This window comes from Alternaria atra, assembly GCF_907166805.1.
Source record: "Alternaria atra isolate CS162 genome assembly, contig: 34, whole genome shotgun sequence".
NCBI lineage: Eukaryota > Fungi > Ascomycota > Dothideomycetes > Pleosporales > Pleosporaceae > Alternaria > Alternaria atra.
Genome location: NW_025091333.1, coordinates 849213 through 868601, shown reverse-complemented (window position 1 = coordinate 868601; position 19389 = coordinate 849213). Strand labels below are relative to the sequence as shown.

Genomic DNA, 19389 nt, shown 5'->3' with positions numbered 1-19389 from the left:
GTTCAAGGAAAGAAGGTTGAAACGGAGAGAAACAGGGACGATAGACAAGAGAGTAATATGGAAGCAACAGCGAGCGTCTTGGCTGCGCTTGCCAAAGGATGCCCATCTGCGCCAATACTGAAAGCAGTTTAGCTCCGCTCTTTCCCCGCAGTCCGTGGCAGAGCCATGCGCGGCCCTTTCACCTGCCATCCAACCAGATCCAAATGCATCTCGAGCCTAGTCGCTGCACTCCCCGCAATCGAGCTCTCGACCCACCCTCAGGTGTCCACAACGTCTATCACGGTCAACGCGGACACGGTAAGTTCCTAGCTAGCATAAGCTTAGTACGAGCTATCTTGCCACTTCGATCCCTCGACTTGTTCACTTACATGTGTATTCGGTCATCCCATTCACACGCTATGCAACTTGACGGCTGATTCCTCTGTTATCGCTGCATCTGTTCAGAGCCTTTTTGAGACGAGTGTGTACTACACACAACCACCTTGTCTGCGTGTTGTGCCCGGACTCGAATGCATGCCTATGATATGCGGAGACGGCGGAACATCTGACAAACCCATGATCTGTAAGATGTCGCATACTGCGGGGAGCTTACAACAAGTGTTATATGCGCTGATTCAGTGGCTGCGAGCAGAAGCGGAAGGTTTGTCGCTAGTTCGAGTGGATATCTCGAATTCTACACCGGACGAACAGCCCACTATCTCGGAGGCCAGATGCACGCAACAAAACAACAGCCACCTGAGCAACGTCGTGTGTAGGCCAGATGTGCGCCATGAACTTAGCGCCTGGATACATCGGCCACTTGCACGTATGGATGACAGAGTCGTTGTACCACATTTAGCTGAGTCTTACCTGATTGGCCCCAGTAGATGTCCGATGCCGACTTGTTATCTTGCATGCTACGAGATACGTATTCCGACATTCAGACAGAGATCTCTTTGTGCACCTAACGTTGCAGGTGCGTCAAGCTCATAGCACATAAATGTTTACTTCCGACCGCACTTGACGACATGTGAAAGCCTACGGCATACGAAGCTCAACTAGAAAATGCGCCAGGCCCACTTCGTGCACCCTGGTGTTGGTTCGAGTCAGTCCGCCGTCGGCCACGCTCCCAGTTCCGCGGAATCTCTCTATATGTCGGAGCTTGGCAGGGTACGGATACGGAGCCTCGTATCAGCTGATATTTGCAGCCTGGGCGTCACGCTTCGTCGCTTTGGGTTTACTACTCAATACCGAACATACTCGAGAATGTCTCAACATGCTATATCAGACTATGGGACGTGCTCCTTCGACTTCGCACTATGTTCAGACGCACATGTTTTGCAGCGTGCAATGCTAACGGTAACACGTAGCGTAAAATATGTTGCTCAAACTATGTATACAAGGAGTGTAAAGAAGCGAAAGGGCACACCGAGTGTATCCGTATAGGAGACCAGTGAGCAACTGGCCGAAAAGAAAGCAAAGAAGTGAATCGAGTCAAAATCATCCGGTCATTGACGAACCGAAGTCGGGTGGTCTTGAAGAAGAGAGAAGATAACAAAACAAAGTCCAGCGAAGACAGACCGAAGTCCAGCGACCTTGAGTGAAGAAGAAGAAAATAACAGCTAGCGCTGCACAAAGCCGTAATATCGTAAGGAAAGACATGAAGGTATTAAATGATGAAGAATGCCACAAAGAAAGGAATGGAAAAAATGCAAAATGCCGCCAACGCCGATACAAAAAGCAAGCTCGTAACGGAGCAACACTCCCATCCACTCAACGGTTGCCTTGACCGCAAGATACACTGTCTCCCGGTCGGGATCACTGCATCGCCCGCTTCGGCTCTCGTTCGCGTACCGCCGACCCCGGTCTCTTGCGACTCTCGTAGACGATATTGCGGAAAGAGGTCATGTAATAAGCAGGCGCATGAGCCTCAGTCAGCTTGTGTTCGATATCCTGTAACACTGTCCAATGGTTACGATATACGTCTTCCTGTGGTAAAGACCCGAGCGTGTCGAGAACGAACTGATGATCTTCATCTGGTTGTGCTCCAATCAGTGCAACGTACAGGTTGCTTTGGACAGGGTCTGATAGAGCTTCCATTCCACTCCATTGGATACCTTCATATGCATTCACATTGCGATCTGTGACGCGGTCAAGAATCGTGACAAGAGCAGCCGCTGATCGTGCAGCCACATCCTCGACGTCAGCTTGGCGATGGTAGAAGTCGTCAATGGCTCTCACTAGCGACGTCAATTTCTCTGCGCAACTGGAAACATCGAACCGCGGTGGGCCTTCAGAGAGAGTTTTAGGCCCTTTGGCTATGTACTCGTCCAAAGCGTCGAAAGTCAACGCGATGCGCTTGTCGATCTTCTCGAAGAAGACACGGCTTTCAAAGTCTGTGTCGATGATCTTGCGCATTTGAAGGTACAAGCTGGGGTCCCTACTCGCGTACTGTGTGAAGAGATCTGTGAGCTCTTGATACTTCTTTGATCGTTCCGAGGTCAAGGGAGATTCAGGATATCGAAACTCTCCAGGAAGCGCATCTTGGGGCTCAAAGCATGAGAACATATCGATGACTGTCTCCCTCAAGTCGTCGTCGTCTTCAGGTAGGTCGTCGTCTCGGTAAACCCACTTCAGGTCGTTGGCGATGTTGGCTAAGCCTTTGGAGTCTAGTATTTCCGCGGGCTTCACGTCTTCGATCTTCGATCCGTCGGGTGAAAGGTGAAGAGGTGTCTTCACCATGTCATCTGGAGAAGTTGAGATGATCTGATCTCCGACCCAATAAATATGCTTTGGATTGCTTTTAGTTATGTTTCAATCGCCATGCACTGGTAGTCGTACCTTACACGCGAGACCCTTCTCATTGGCGCCACACGTACACTCGGGCCTTCTTAGCTTTCCACCCATCGCTACCGTGATATCGTCCTCAAGATGAAAGAACTTCTTTGGACTACCACCCGGGCTGTACTCGTCTTCCGAGACTGCGCAGTATTTCAGCCTGATATCGCTACCTTCCAGTCCTTTCTTGGCTCGCCTTCGGAGGTCAGAATCGAAAGCTGAGACATTGTAATGAAGATTTTTCGTTGATATGACCAGAGAAGGCGTAGGTGAAACGGTAGACTCGACTGACGGTAGGGGTTGGTCTTGGTCGGAGTGCCCCGATGACTGTGTACTAGCTCTTGCTGCCCTTGCGGCCCCGGCACGAGTTGTAACCATGTCCTCTCCTAGAGAGAGCTTCGAGAATTGCTCTGCCGACATGAAGAACCTTCGTTTCGAGGTAATTTCATACTAAATGCCTAGTGAGGAGCTATATATCAATCCAACTCCCCCAGCTCCACGCCACCATCTTAGCTGATCCATCGTGTAGGCAGAACATGTCCTCCATCTCACGACGGCGCTTAACGAGTAGGCCTTCCGTGCCGTAGAGCATTAAGACGTGTAAAGCGGATGTGGCTTGCTCGGGGAGAACCGAAAGTAGTGGAGGAAAGCTGTCAACGCCGCAGTACTGCCTGGCTTACTAGAGCGAGTGTGGTAGGGTCACGACGGACATTTGCCGCAATTCCGTGCACATTGGTGTCTTTATCGCATCAATCACCTGCTTTCGGGCAGCATAACTGTCATAATACCCACTTATTCATGAGCATTCTTTGTTGTACACCAATGGCATTGCATCAGTAGACCGAATGCCCAGTCTGTTTGAGGCGAAGCGATGAATGCTTTAACCTGACACGGTTAAATTAGGGGCGGCCGACGATCAAGGAATTGCCTTCTCCAGAGAATTATCTCGTTTTGCCGCCGGACCTTAATCTCAGAAAGGCCGCTAAATGGTCGAGCACAGCTATCGCAGGATGAGTTGGGGTGATAATGCAAGGCACGGCGTTCGCGCACCGCAGCGGAGGCGAGGGTCGTGATCCAGGTGCCAGGTTGCAACAGGAATGCCATCTCAATGCAAACCCGAATGCGTGCCGAGAAGCTGTACGCGAGCAGGCTCGCAGCCAGGGACAATCAACATGATCGCGAATCAATAGAGCTGCCTAAGGCTGCAGGCAATATCGGTCCGTGATGGTGGAGCAGCCAGAGTTGACGTTGGCTTGGACTCTGGCTCAGCCTTCGCGGCGCCCGTCAATGGCTGAACCTCAAACTGTTATAAGGCTGACTGGAGTGAAAGGAGTAATACGCTTCTAGTTAAGCTTCTGACCGCATAAACATGTACATCATGCATGGCACACTCCAACGATATTCACCTTGTTGAGGATGCCTTGGGCCTTGTATCGCAGGCCTAGGAGGGGGCATATTTTTTGCGCGAGGCTGCACTGCGCAGTGCACTAGCAGTAGCGACGGTTTTCGTGGCTGTGGGAGCGTTCAGATGTCGGGCGCATGCCGTCGTTGATGGATGCATACCGTAGTTCTATCGCGTTTCCAAGGTTAGATCGAGTCGCGAAGCCCGCTCGCACAAGCAGGCTCACCGTTTGCACGTCGAGCTATGACGAGCGCGTGAACTCTGCCATACAATCCAGGCTCCACGTTTCGTAGATGGCTCTCGGGAATATCTTTATTGAATGGGGCGGGGCAGACTTGCGACGCGTCCATTCAGCGATTTCGAGTAACCGCCGTGCGAGCGAAAGAAGCGGAACGGCCCCAGAAGAGCAACAATGAAGATCGAACAACCATGAAGTTTTGTCACAAGTTGAGACAAACCCCCAAAGGTGAGCTGCGCGGCAAGTTCGTCTGTGGAGTGGATAAGAGTTTGCGAGGCGTGGAAGTACGCAACGGCTTCCACCTGCAGTGTTGGGCCCTGGCGTGACGACACCTCAGGTGTCCAACATCGTAGTGATTCGCGCTAGCTACCTGCGTAGGTAGACACGCTAGGTACCAGCGCACAGGGCCAGTTCGGATTGGGACTCGACAGATTGTGTAGATTGTTATCCTGCCTTTGAAGTTGATGGAAGAAGGTAGGCAGAATATACGCTTATGTGAGCGACGGGGAATGACATCTAGGCAGGTACAGGCGGCAGAGCGCTGCGTTACCGTGGCCGTCGGCATGTTACATCACTGCGAAGGAAAGATCGAAGCTGAAGGATTACGGTGGAGCCTAACTGCACTACAGGTTTGTTGGTATACGAGTCTAATCACAAGCGACTTGTTCCGCGGTACCATAGCGGCACAGCACTGAAGCAGTTAGAGCGACTGACGCGGGACGCAAAGCTGACATGTGCTCTAACACAAAGGACACTTCGCGTTGCACATTCCATCTACACCACTACGCACATTATCACTAGTCTCGATAGACGCCCTGCATTCCGCGGTCGTGTAAAGACGCTTCTGTACTCGTATTCGACATCTTGAGACATAGTTCAGTTCAGCAAGCCGCAATCATGTCTCAGGCCACGTCACCCTCTATACCCGCCTTCTATCGCATATTCTTCACCTATGTTGACCCCATAATCTGCGCCTGGGGCGCAACCATGGACTTTTTCATGCCCACCACTGTCTTATCGTCACATATCCCCTCTCCTACCCCAGACATCGGCCATGCCATGATCCTGAAGCAACGCGGTGGCGGCATGCTAAACTTTGGCATCATATCCGCTGTCCTACTACGATACACGCCCGACATGAATGTTTGGCGCATCGTCCAGTTGTCTTGCTTCGTTGTCGATTTGGCATACTACTGGGCGGTGTGGGAAGTTTTGGCCAAGCAGGGGAGACTAAGTGTAGGGACGTGGAGGGCGGAGGATTGGGGAAGTATCGGAATTACAGTATTTGCAGGGTTGGTGAGGCTGGCTTTTCTGGCACGGGTGGGATTTGGTGAACCTGGAAGGAATGAAGAGAAGAAGGACTTGTAGACCCTGAAAAATGATTTCCGTGTGCACGCTTTTGCTCGAAGATGGATGCAAAGTCGCGTCTCAGTACGAGTCTTGAGACTCGTTTCTCCTATCAATATTGTTACTTCTCTTCCCGAGATGGATTAGAAGAGAAGAGCTGTCAAGACAATTCCTTAGCTGTGCCGCTTATTTACTCTTATATTACTCCAGAGCCCAAGGTCATCCACTCAGCTATATCTTCACAATCATGCGCTACTGTTGGTGCGGCCTCTTGCAATCCCTGTAGCTCAGCCGCGAGTACGACCGCCTGTCTTGACCCTATTCTCAACGCCACGAAATGAAGGATCTCAATGATCCACTCCCGCATATCATGCGTAATGAGTACACACGTACCCACGGCATACAGTGGCTGTATGAGTTGCATCAACCTCGGCGAAACGACTGAATTAATAAAGGTACCCGGGTCTCTTATGACAGCTTCGTCCTCCTCGGACGTTAAATCGACTGCGAAAGATGTAGGTGATTGTACCATACCCGTGGTCTGGGGTACTGCAGCAATGATTGCCGCAACGTTGGCCCGTAGCATATCCTCCTCGTGTTGTATGCATAATTTTAGAGAAGCAGCATCGAAACGTAGTGGCGGATGTTCCTCATACACCCTCCCCAGATTCATCCTTATGATTTCGTGTATCTGTATCCCCAGAAACCTCGTGTAATTCCACATCTGCGTTATGACGGGATGGAGGCAGAGGGTGTACAGATTTCCACAGTAGTGATTCGAACGTGCGGTGAGACGAACCCTTTTAGGATGCCACGCTACAGGTAAGAGAGCCTTGATCTCGTCTAGCTCTTGGTTGAGTCTCCTAGCCTTGTTGATTATTTCGACAGGATCATGGCTTTTGTCTTGGTTGAGTTTGACAACAGCGTGCATGGTGTTCAGCATGCTGATCATGAACTTCTTTCCAAGCTCGAGGAATCCTCCGCCTGTAGGAATTTGGTCATACAACTCTTTCAACCCCTCTAAAAGTTGGTTTATGAAGTTAGCATGTCTCAGACGCAGTTCATACAGGGGCTTTACTAACTGGGAATACTGGTTCCCAACTCAAGCGTGAAAAATAACGCAACGCCGTAGGACTGCAGAAAGATCTGCCGCCCGAGTTCTGTCTCGAACTGTGACTTTCCGCGAAGCATGAAGAGCGTGTAAGCGCCGCTGACGTGCTTTGACCATCTGGCTATGGAGCTCTTGTCCGTGTATATCGCACCCTCGTACATACCGAGTAAAACGACGGACACTACTGTGCTATCTTTGATGGCAGTTTCGTGCGAGGAGAGCGCTCTGTTCGTTTCCTCCAAGGCGGACACGTATGCAATGCGCGCTTTTCGCATAACGGCAGGAGACTTCACTGCATTGGAGAAGACAGCTAGACTTAGTGCTCGGAAGCTCTCGCGAAGAGTACCCTCGACATCCGGTCGAGATAAGAGCTGAGGGATCCAATCGAACTGGCCTCCTTGAGGGAAGTCGGCAGTGCCTGCGTAGTTGGCAAGGAAGTAGCCTTGGGCTCGCGCTTCGACGTTTGGCGTAGGCTGCACAACCACCTCAGCCTTTGGCGGTATCCGCACCGGATACATTCTTTGCATGCTTCTAATCTTTGCGGGCTCTCCACGTCTCGAAGGTGTTGCCGGCTCTTTTGATTTGGCAAGCTCCTCGTAGCGCCTTTCTGCCTTCTTCGCCACGACATGACTTTCATTCTTGAACATCAGTGAAACCAAGTCCCGGTATCCATGGCACTCTTTGCCTGCGCGAACACATTGTGAGCATGAGGGTCGCTTCTGGTCACACTTCAACAACAAGTCAGCACTCTAGACACCCTGATCGTAGGTGCGCTACATACCCTGATTCTCCTGTCCCTACAAGTCTTGCATCCTGGAGAGGGTCTCCCAACATTTGGCATCGCGATGAATGATGACTAATTGCCCGGTTGTGATGTGACGCAGTCTGGACCCGCACTGCTAATTTCTCACCTACATTGATGAGAGAGAACGCCACGTTGTGCTTGGGGAGAGTAAGCGAGGATGCAAGAGCTACCTACCCCACTATCGAACCACACTCAGATCGGGCCGTAACTGGTATCCTGGCGAGCACCCGTGCTTTCTGTCCCGAAAACAAACTATCGTATGTTACTGCTGCACCGAAACATGAAGACGCATGAGATTATAGCAAACTGGAATACGACTGAGCATGTTCTATTCACACGGAAGCAATATCCTCTATATACGACATATCAATAAACTCATCAAACATAATATACACAAATCGTCAAGTCTTATATGCGACCCCCAAAACTACTCAAGCAGCATCTCTAGAGTCGACCTGCTCAAGATGTGTCGAGACGCCTTTCTTTTCAGCATAGTCGCTTTCGGTATCACTAACATGAAAGCTGTCGACGACTGTGCTCTTGAACTTCCTAGCGGGAATACGTTTCTCGAAGAGAAGATCGAGCTCACCGTAAGTTCGGCCCTTTGGCTCAGGAAGACGGAAGAACGCCCAGATGAAGCAGCAGAAGCAAGTTCCAGCGTAGAAGAGGCCACTCTTTGCGCCCCAATTCCAAGCACCAGGGTTGAGCATACGTGGGGTGATGACGTTGCCGATGATGGAACCGAAGTTATAAAAGTTTCTCGCTAAGACGACTGTCTTTTGGCGAAGACGGGTGGATGGGATTTCTGCGACGATGGAGTAACAGACAGGTCCAACTGTGCAGTTGTATGCGGCAGCAAAAAGCAAAAGCATAGCGCCGATACTCCATTGCGCACCAACGTTTCCAGCTGGAATGAAGCCGAGACCTCCAATGATGCACAACAGCACGACCATGACGAGATCGCCGTAAACATACAAAGTGCGGCGTCCTACACGTTGGATCAAGATCCAGGCCATGAAGACACCAACTCCACCGATCGCATATTGTCCTAGACTCATGGAGAAGGCATCCGCGTCGCTAAGGCCTGCTTGCTGGAAAAAGTATGTTGAATAACCAATGAGGCCTGCTCCGCAGAAAGCCTGTGTAAACCACGCCATGGCAGCAATTTCGGTTCGTCGAAGATCAGTGCCCTTGAAGCAGTCCAAGTATGAAGTACCTTCAGATACTGCCATTTCCATGGCGTTGGTGTGACGCATCATAGCAATGGTCTCGTCGGCGTTGAAGTCCGGCAGCTTCTCGGGCGACGTCAGACGCATCAACATCTTCTTCGCTTCATCGTAGCGGTCTTTTCGTACAAGCCACCACGGCGATTCGGGTGCGAACGAGATACCAATCATCAACGGGAGCGGCCAGAGCCACTGCAGGGCGTATGGAATGCGGTATGCCCATTGGTCGGGGCGCTCGGCTACACCCTTGAGAACGCCTGAGGCGAGGAACTGACCGATAACCCAGCAAAGGTTGACGTATGTTGTAAGAATTGGGCGGAGCGGAACCGGTACGACTTCGGCGGCGTAGGTGCAGGTCAAGGTCTGGAAGACACCCCATGGAATACCACACAAGATGAGACCACACAGGAGCATGACAATGTTCTGTGCAAAGAAGACGATGAAGATGAAGAAGTTGACGGCAAATAGCGCACCGATCATCGTCTTCTTGTACCCGAAACGATCCGCAATGAGACCGTTCAGGAGGAGACCTGTAAATTCTCCGACGTATGCACCATTTGTCAGGCCAGCTTGCCAGGCGGCGGTGAGTTCGAAGGTGCCATTGGCGAGCTGTACGCCAAACTTTTGCTTAAAAGCAGGAACTGCCATCAAATTGGCGATCAAGACTTTGTCGAAGCCTTCCATAATGATGGCTGCGGAGAGCAGGACCGACCAGGCGATGGCCTTTGGGTATAACTTGATACCCTGTCGCAAGGTCATCTGCTGCTCTGATCGAGTTGCGTTGCCGGCATCGTGGGCAACCTGTTTGATGTCCGGGACAGCGAGTGATAGGCGGCGTGCCTTTTCGGAGTCGATAGCTACGACACTGCTGTTGCGGCGAGACATGGTGGCCGTGTCGAAGAACGAGACGATATCGAAGTAGATTGACAAATGTGGGTATATTCAAATGATGAAGTAGGATACTGTGGGTCAAACCCAGATCTCCCCTGAACGTGGAGCTGGTGGGACTCGGAGCTGGATGGTGATCTCTCGTAATGGATCTTATCGTTCTACTTATATAACTTCACGACTCCAGACACGCGGAACCCATGTATGGGTTGAACTCGTGCCAAGTCAGAAGCCGGGGATGGTGGATTGAACCAGAGGATGCGGGGAGAGACGCCACTCTTGCAAATGTCGAGGCCATCTTCTTCACGCAACCCTCCCCCTAGGACATGGCTTGAAAGGCTAGCTATAGCGGGAGAGAAACGCCGACACGAAGAACATGAACACGCACTGATTCGACAGGTGTCGGTGCGAAATTGCAGGGCACGAGCCATATTTTAGGAGAGCCTATCATGTGTGGTGAGAATTTCCCGGTCGGGAAAGGTTTGTTCTGATGCTAGTGGCAAGTTTGCGCTCCCGCTGGTGCATTCCTCAGGGCTTCATTGAAAACTCTGATTGGCTAACAGTCGGTACGCATGAATCGATAGACTGTATCCACTATGTCCCCGCGCCCGTCCTCGCTTACTTCCCGCATTGTTGGATACGTGGGAGAGACCGTTGAAATCGCATGCGATGGAAAACATCTGTGGGGAAGCTGGTATTCAGTTGTGTGGGGATCGCCATCTCTAGCAGCCGGTCCGAGGTTCGGCGAATGTGCACTCGAAAAATCCTGCCGAGAGTTCTTCCGGACCTCCACGTGCGCCAGAATCCACTGATTAGACCTCAACGACAACTTCCTCCATCTGATAAGATCCATACCGCGACACGTTTATAAGGAAGCTACTGGCACCATTGTAAGCCACCGAAGAAACGCCTACTCTCTTTGACGTTACGTGCTATCTCTACCATACCTAGGTAGCCAGGCTTTTACGAATAACACGATATTTCAATAGCAACACAATGACCGTCCCCCAAAGGCCTTGGTGGAAGGATGGTGTCGTATATCAGATATACCCTGCCTCCTTCAAAGACTCCAACGGTGATGGCATTGGTGACCTCAACGGTATCATCTCGGAGCTGGACTACATCCGCTCCATCGGTGTTGACGTCATCTGGATATGTCCTATGTACGATTCACCCCAAGTCGACAGTAAGCAACATCTTTCTATAGATTGCACGTGAAGCGTGCGCTAACTTCGCGTGCTACGACTTAGTGGGATACGACATCCGTGACTATGAGGATGTGTACAGACCGTATGGTACCGTCCAAGACATGGAGAGACTGATTGCCGAGACACATTCGCGAGGCATGAAGATTATCTTAGATTTGGTAGTCAACCATACGTCTGACCAGGTACGTCTCGACTGACATCTCAATCACAACTCACGCAAAGCTGACTTGGTGAAGCATAAATGGTTCCAAGAGTCACGGTCATCAAAAGATAACCCCAAGAGAGACTGGTACATCTGGAGACCGGCTCGTTACGTTGATGGCCAGCGGAAAGCCCCCAACAACTGGATCTCCAACTTTACAGGTAGTGTATGGGAATGGGATGAACATACCCAAGAATACTACCTACATCTCTTCTGTCCCGAGCAACCTGATCTCAACTGGGAAAACCCGGAGACCCGAAAAGCCATCTACGAGTCTGCCATGGAGTTTTGGTTAAAGCGCGGTGTCGACGGCTTCCGCGTTGATACCGTCAACATGTACAGCAAGGGTGAAATGCTGGACGCGCCAATTACCGATCCTGGGTCCGAGTGGCAGTTTGCTGGGTACCAGTACTGCAACGGCCCAAGAATGGCGGAGTTCCTGAACGAGATGAACCAAATCCTAGAGAAATACGATGCCATGACAGTTGGCGAATGTCCACACACACTCGATATGAAGAGAGTACTAGAATACGTCAGCGCGAAAGAAAAGCAACTAAACATGGTCTTTCAATTCGTAAGCAAACGCGGATACAGCAAAATTCTAAGTGAATTCAGCAACTAATGAGTCTTGCAGGATGTCGTCGACGTAGGCCAAGGTCCCTACAAATTCCAAACCACACCCGGGAACTGGACTCTCCCACAATTCAAGCGTGCCGTGGCCCGCACACAAGATCTCATCCGCCCCCCTTCAGATGGCTGGACCACTGCCTTCCTCGAGAACCACGACCAAAGCCGATCGATCACACGCTTCACCTCTGATGCGCCTGAACATCGCGTAGCAGGCGGCAAGATGCTTGCATTAATGATGGCAGCACTCAGCGGCACATTGTTCATCTACCAAGGCCAAGAGATCGGCATGACGAACTTCCCTCTAACCTGGGATCTGAGCGAGTACAAAGACGTCGAATCTACCAACTACTACAAGATGGTAGCTGCACGGACGAAGAACGATCCTGCTGCCCTCGAAGAGGCGCACAAATCGCTTCAGCACCTCGCTAGGGACCATGCTCGTGTGCCAATGAGCTGGTCTACTGAGCCACACAATGGTTTCTCGCCGCCGGATGCTGCAGCAAAACCTTGGATGCGACCCCTCGAAGATGCCGACGTATGCAATGCCAGACAACAACAAACAGACAAGAACTCCGTGCTTGCCTTCTGGAAGCGCATGCTGCAAGTACGCAAGCAGCACAATGATGTCCTTGTACATGGTCAGTACGACGATCTGGACGTGGAGAGCCCGAATTTCTTCATCTTTACCAAGACGTGGAATGAGAAGAGGGCGGTATGTATCTGCAACTTCACGGACCAAACGAGGGATTTGGTGCTTCCGGAGAGTGTGAGGAACGAGAAGTTGAATTTGCTTGTTAGTAGTGTGGATGATTGTGAGGAGAACAAGTTGGCTGCTTTCGAAGGCAGGATCTATTTACTTGCATAGATGGTATCATCGGAACAAGTAGATTAGTGCTACAATTCACTGAGCTACATGAGCGACCTGCATCGACAAGCGATGGGAGATGTTGTTCCAAGTAGCCAATTGACCGCTTCTCGCCTCCGATCTCGGGATCTCTTGGGTCTGATTCTGCACCAATTCGTCGGCTAAATCTTCTAACCCTGCAGCTGTCTTCGACTGCGTGACTTGATACCAAGGGTCATTCGCACCACCAGGACTATTCACATCGTGCGGTAGGTTCGGCGAACTAGCGTTGCTGAGCGCTTCAGGGAACATAGTTTGGAGCCGTAACAGTTTCTCTTGCAAAATTCCGCGCCGTGTTTGATCAAGATGTGGAATCAATAAGACAAAGTCTAGGATGAAAAGGAAATCGTCAACCCGTAGTGCTGTTTCATCGATGGTTGCCGCGGGGACATGGATCAGGACATCGGCAATGGTGTCTGTGATTTCGAAAAGCTTTTGGGTGATGCTGCTTCCGTGTACTTCAATGTCCTGGCGCGACATGCTTGATAGTTGTTGCCGTAGTGTCTGTGACAGCCGTACCGGGAATAAGAGCGACAAGCACTCTTTCGAAGAGCGGGATGATAGGAGAGTCTGGCTCATAGCCAGGCGCCAGACCAAAGTGCGCAGCCACTCACGGGTGATGCACAAATCGGCCCTTTGCATCATGGACAGCATGGCCAACTCTCGTGCATCGGCTTCGGGGTCGCCTTCAAGCTCGCGCGATTTGGCCTCAACCCAGGTGCTCGTCACGCCGCCTCCTTGCGAGCCAAGCCAGCTATCTAGAAATTCTGTGTCGAGCATGCGGAAAAGCTTGATAATTTGATTGAAGCCTTCGTGAATCTGTATCGGAAGTGTCGGGTCGTCTTCTGGCAGGGTGTAGAGCGGAGGCAGAATAGCTCGTCGGTAGTCCAATATAGCTAGAAATCGCTCGTGTATGTACGCTTGCCAATACAGCCGCTGTCTTCGAGATCGCTCAGGAGGAGCTAGCTGTGACACGTTCTCTGGGTTGTCTATCCGCAGGAGCTGAATGATTGTAATGGCGTCGCGCATGTAGTAGAATGCGCTGTCGCTACCTGATAGACTCATGAGGCAGTTGTGTATGAACATTGACTGCACAGCTCGCATAACAGAAACTTGACAATGTTTGTGGGTTCGCCTCATAGTATCAACCGAGTAGTCCATAAGACTTTCGATCGTTTGAACGACTTCATCTGTTCTGCGATCACCATAGCGCGTAAGATTCAGCGTACAAGCGCCAAAAGCAAAAATGAATGAGCGAACGTCTGGATCGTTGTCCATGACCTCGATGTATTGTCTGAGCTCATATTCGGCAATGACCGGATGTACGGGATACACCCCATCGACGTAATCCGGGATAAGGTCGAGAAAATAAGCTTTAGTGTACTGCGATGTGAATGATGGCGAGGGAGATGCTGCCCTGAGTCAGCAGCAGTATTTTCCATTGGGGTTGAAGTCACCAGCGCGACATACTCGGCGTGCCTCCATTGCGGTCAAGTATTGGCGAGATGGGGCTGTATGGCGTCTGGAAGCTGGCTGCTCCTGAATGAGCAGGCAGTATTGGCGGCGATATGGCTGGCTGGCTGGACGTTTGATTTCTGAACTCGGAGATGATATGGCCTCTCTTGCCCTGAGACCTTTGCTTGCCGGACGGTGAGTAGATGCACCGCAAACCGAGATGGGCGCATTGCTGGCAGCGCGTTTGCCCGTTGCAACGCACTTTCCTCCTTTTGCACGCGTCGCACGCTTTGGATACTCGTTTTTGAGATGGCTGCTCCATGGTAACGGGTCCTGTTGCGTGCATGATGATTTTGAAGAACCAAGAGCCTCGGTGTCGGGATGATCAGGCGATCTGGGGAAGGTTTGCGGAGACGCGCTAGCGGAGCGTAGTTCCTAATTGGTCCGCCCGCAGAATGGGTTTGCCTGGGTTCAAAACAGGCAGGTGCAAGTGGCATGGAAGTCGTACCGAGTAGTCTAGAAACGCGTACCTGGCCCGTAAGGAAGCACTGTGGGGTAGACTGCATGTCAGATCACATGTTCTGGAACGACGCAGGTCGAGCCACGAGTGGTGTTCTACCTAATCTCGAGACCATTGCCCAAGCAGAGAGATACATCGAGTGGGTATGCCCCAAGTGCGGGAAGGGGATGTTAAGCTTCATAGGTTTACCAAGGTCTGTAGATACCCCACACACAATCAATCATCAAGCATCTAGTGTCGAGACTGGCTTGCATGTCAGTTTGATGATTGGTGGGCAATAGAGCGGCGGGGGACTTCTTCTACCAATCATACATGGCTGAGCCGAAACAGCGAGATGCGTCAAATGCGCACCAGCAAAGAGAAGCAGAAATACAAAATCTCCGAAGTCAAATCGAGTAGCGAGCGCAAACATGTGACATCGACCATGGTCCCCATCCACGTGCAACATCCAGACATGGCAACAGCGTGGAGAAGGCATTGAGGATGACATTAGGCATGAAAGAGGTACATTTGACTATGGACAAGAAAGGGAGCTTATTGATCTTGGACCGCCTTCCGCCAGCGACGATCGTACTTCCTGCTACTGCTATCATAGACCCCGTCCCACCCGTCCTACCATAGATGCCCCGCTACAATCCTACACGCATCGATCCTACATAGACAGCCCAAATTTACTTCATGAACGCATGCGATCTTCTAATTACATCCACCAGAGAGAACTAATCAAACCGACGAGGCATCTCCGCGGTACCGCTACCCCCATACAAAGACTCGTTCTCAGCCTGTTCCTTAGCCTGGAGGTACTGGTACTTCAAACGCGCAGCCTTGAGCTCAGCCTCCGCAACTTCCAACTCAGCCTGAAGTTTCTGAACCGCAACAGGCTCGTTGCATGTGTCGGTGGTCTCAATGGGGTACATGCGCGCTCCTTGAGGACCAGGGGAGACGGAAAAGGCAGGAGTCGGATGGGAAGAAGGGACCGGCCACCGCAAGAGCTGACGGAGTCTTCATCGTCGGTGAGGACGGTTCTAGTAGGACGGTGGATCACGGGGCGGCGACCTTCGGGAGTGGCGCTGGTGCGAACGGAGCGGCTACGCTTGTTCGCGTATTTATCGTGACGCTGGTAGCCGCCAGACTCAGCACGACGGAGACGGCTAGGCGGATCTACTCAATATTAGTAACTTGGCCCGAGGTTTGAAGGTTTGTAATGGTGAATCATGTGTTTGTTCCATCATTCGTGGTACGTCAGAGGTGACTTACGTTTGCGGCGCTTCTCCAGAACACGTGCTTCGTAAATCTCGTGGTTGCCGCGGCGCTTCTTTGAACCCTTAGGTTGATCTGGCTCGACAAGCTCTTCGAAGTAGGAGTCTTCAGATGACTCTTCAGATGACTCTTCTTTTTCGACTGGGTTCAAGCGCTCTGGGTGCTCGTAATCAAGCTTGATCTCCTTGATATCGGCCAGACGACACCAAGGATGCTTCGGTTCATGAAGAGCAACCTTGGCGCGCAGATCGACGTGGAACTCGTCGAGGTTTCCGTTCTTGAGACGCGAGATGGCCCTCAAGTCTTTGAGAAACTGCACACCCCAGTTGCGAGGGTCGTTCTCAGTCTTGTCCATGATGTGGTCGCGGCGCTCACAGTCCCAGGCGCGCATGCGGATGTCTTCCGGGATGATGTCTTTGCAGTCAGTGAGACCGAAGGATTGTGCCAGAGCGGGAAGAAGGCATTCCACCAGATCCTTGGTCTCGGCGTTGAGGGTGTCAAATCGGCCCATGATGATGGCTGGATTGTACGGACAAACGATCCGACAAGCTTTCGCCTACTGAAGAAGATCCTCTCAAAGCTCGAAGATGGTAACCAGAGTCACCTGTCAACCGATGGATTAGTAAGAGGTTTCGTGTCGCATGCGAGTTGGTGGATTGGAGCAAAAAGATCGCATGAACCAAGGAAAACCGTGCCACAATTGAGGGCGAAAGACCTGCATTGAACAAGTCGCATGAGCTTACCTTGACTTGCCGTAAGTAAACGATTTGATTGCGCAAAATATCGGTAATATTGAAGCAGGAAGTGGGTGGTAGAAGGTCAGTGTCGAAGGTAAGATATCGTTGCCTATATACTCTCCCGCACGCTGGCAGTAAGAGGTACTCGCTTGATGCGGATTTCTAGTCGTAGCGGAGCATTCTGCTAATGAATAAGTGGGGTGGATATTGCAAGATTTGATCTCGTGCGCCTGGTGTGACGTGTTCGTCAAACTGCGAAGTGAAAGATCAGAGGCACCACCGGGTGCCCGCGGCGTTGCCGACAAGTAGAGCACCTTTGTCGCTGATTGGATATCGATCATGTAACGATGATAGAGACAAGAAAGGCATGTATGAAGATTATGCTGGTGAAGATATATATGCTTGAGCAACAATTGGTTTGAAGATCGTAGTGAGAGAAGAGACAGACTTGACCGTATTGAAGTTCCTTGTCTGACTGCCTGAGCGATGACTATGTGTGTTTAGCATTTTGTCGCATAAATGTGCTTGGTAGGATGCAGTGCTTAGACAGGAGGAATACAAATCGTACAATTCGAGCAGAGTCCAACAACGAACAAATGAGGGAGTCCTTAATGGTCTGGAAAGAAGATGCTATGAACCAGACAAAAACCCTTAGACACGATTGGTAGCTAGATAGGACCTATGAGGGATGATAAGGGTTGGAGAATTGATAGACCTTCGATGAGTGAAGATGGTGTTTTGTCCAAGAAGTGCTGACAACTAACACAACGTCTGTTCGGCATCTGCGCTAGTCACGCTTCAGCATCCATGGATGCGCCTTCCCTGCCACTTGCCAACCTCCCGTCCTTTCTTCAACTTGAACAACAACACATTCAGTGTAACCAAACCGTTAGACGAAATAGCCATGAAAAGGGAGCGTTCTCCATCTCCAAAGCCCACATCAGAAATATATCGCTCCTCGAAAATACAAGAGCAGACATCCACTTTCACAGCCGCATTCTCTCCCAATCTCTCCGCCAAAGTTCTCCAAACACTCCCTGAATTTCGGACTGCGACCCACAAAATCGCAGCATGGCGGAAACCATCACGGCAAAAGTCCTTGATGCCAGAATCCCGTACTTTGTATGATCTAGGTCATGATGACGACGGTGAAAAGTGGGCTGGAGGACGGCTGAGCAATGTACTGCGAGACACGCAGACCGAAGGTGTTGTAGTAGTTGCGCGCTGGTATGGAGGGCAAAATATCGGTCCCATACGATTCACGCACATTGAGAACTGCGCCAAAGAAGCCATTTGGAAATGGAAAGTCGCCGAAGAGGAGATCAAGAAAGAGCAGGCTACTAAGAAACAAAGGGTCGATGAAGAAGCTAGACGGGAAGAGCTGGTGAAGAATCTGCAAGAGAGGGATTACAATATCTTTGCGCTGCGAAAATTGTTGAGTGAGAAGAAGGCGAAGTTGCAGAATGAGGAGCCTGAGCCGCCGACGCCGCAGAAGTTGCAGGATTATGGAAAGATGGCTATGAATGCGCTGACGAGGGTGGATAAGGCAAGGGATGCTACGATTGCGTTTATTTTGAAGCAAATTGACAAGGTGGATGAAGAGCTCAAGCTCGTGGAGGCGTTGGAGGACGGCACGCAGGGGGTGGAAGACGAGGGAAAGGCTGAAGATGCAAAACCCTCGACACCAGAGTGATGCGACAGCAATCTTCTGTCCTTGGACACCACAGTTTCATGGAAATGAGCATCCATTAGGTGCTGATTCCACCTACATTGCACCGATTTCAAGGCCCGAGAAGCCTTCGCGGTTGCCATCAAGCGCCGGACCCAACTCCTCGACAGGTGGGCGGTCGTCAACCAAAGTTTCTAGCCAGTTTCACAACGGTGCTGCCAACACGGGAGCAGCCAAGATTCAGAGAGAGTTTTGTGTTGATGAAGAGGGTGTTCAAACTATGGATATGGGGCTAGTAATGCACGCGCTGCCCGGTGCGATCTGGTTCAGAGAGGATGAACGATAGCGACAGCAGTCGGGTAGAGAGGCACAAGGGACCAGCGGTGTCGACGTCAGGGGGGCACGGATTCTCTCGTCCTATATAGTACATGCCTCTATGTGCAGAATACGCATACACACTGTACATTCAATATACACAAAGCGCCCTTGCTTCGCCTTTCCCATCTAAATTGTGTTTCGGGAATCATTCAGCAGCCTGCCACCTGACTCAACATCTTCTAATGACTGATATTCCACCTCCCCTTCTTCAACCTCCTCATAATCAGCTTCCTCCCCTTCTTCGTCCTAATCCTGCTCAAAAACCCATGTCTCCTCTTCCGCACAAGATGACTCGGGTTATACGTGTCACGCGGACCGCACCGAATCTGCGTGCTGCCCAGACCAGGATGTGACGAGATTTTCGAGGCGAGGTCTAGTGTCTCGGAAGTTGAAGGTACGAAAGATGTGCTGCCCGCTAGTGGTAGGGTGCTTGTGCGGGGCAGTATGGGGCGCCGGGGTGTGAGGAGGGATATTTGGCGGGCCGAAGAGGGTGTGGATAGTCTGGATGTTAAGTCAGATGGGTGAATGGGGGTTTGGGGAGGGGAACGCACCGGTGTGGTGTTGCTATGCGTGGTCGGAGGAGTGTGGATGC

General features: G+C 51.2%; 6 protein-coding genes across 6 annotated transcripts; 2 read left to right on the top strand and 4 right to left on the bottom strand.

Moving 5' to 3' along the window:
• Positions 1-1797: 1797 nt before the first annotated feature.
• Positions 1798-7756, bottom strand: ALTATR162_LOCUS10742 (uncharacterized protein; the record flags this gene model as incomplete). The annotated part of the gene is made up of 5 exons (XM_043318380.1): positions 1798-2769; positions 2821-3035; positions 6198-6788; positions 6887-7643; positions 7697-7756. 5 exons carry the CDS (start codon positions 7754-7756, stop codon positions 1798-1800), a joined length of 2595 nt encoding a protein of 864 aa, XP_043174315.1.
• Positions 7757-8151: 395 nt separating this feature from the next.
• Positions 8152-9831, bottom strand: ALTATR162_LOCUS10741 (uncharacterized protein; the record flags this gene model as incomplete). The annotated part of the gene is made up of 1 exon (XM_043318379.1): positions 8152-9831. One exon carries the CDS (start codon positions 9829-9831, stop codon positions 8152-8154), a length of 1680 nt encoding a protein of 559 aa, XP_043174314.1.
• Positions 9832-10830: 999 nt separating this feature from the next.
• ALTATR162_LOCUS10740 (uncharacterized protein) lies at positions 10831-12739 on the top strand (the record flags this gene model as incomplete). Its single annotated transcript, XM_043318378.1, has 4 exons — positions 10831-11020; positions 11085-11224; positions 11279-11818; positions 11879-12739. The coding sequence occupies 4 exons, from the start codon at positions 10831-10833 to the stop codon at positions 12737-12739; spliced, it is 1731 nt and encodes a 576-aa protein (XP_043174313.1).
• A 36-nt stretch (positions 12740-12775) lies between these two features.
• ALTATR162_LOCUS10739 (uncharacterized protein) lies at positions 12776-14555 on the bottom strand (the record flags this gene model as incomplete). The annotated part of the gene is made up of 2 exons (XM_043318377.1): positions 12776-14190; positions 14249-14555. The coding sequence occupies 2 exons, from the start codon at positions 14553-14555 to the stop codon at positions 12776-12778; spliced, it is 1722 nt and encodes a 573-aa protein (XP_043174312.1).
• A 917-nt stretch (positions 14556-15472) lies between these two features.
• ALTATR162_LOCUS10738 (uncharacterized protein) lies at positions 15473-16524 on the bottom strand (the record flags this gene model as incomplete). Its single annotated transcript, XM_043318376.1, has 3 exons — positions 15473-15678; positions 15738-15914; positions 16011-16524. 3 exons carry the CDS (start codon positions 16522-16524, stop codon positions 15473-15475), a joined length of 897 nt encoding a protein of 298 aa, XP_043174311.1.
• A 1130-nt stretch (positions 16525-17654) lies between these two features.
• Positions 17655-18443, top strand: ALTATR162_LOCUS10737 (uncharacterized protein; the record flags this gene model as incomplete). Its single annotated transcript, XM_043318375.1, has 1 exon — positions 17655-18443. One exon carries the CDS (start codon positions 17655-17657, stop codon positions 18441-18443), a length of 789 nt encoding a protein of 262 aa, XP_043174310.1.
• Between the last annotated feature and the right edge of the window lie 946 nt (positions 18444-19389).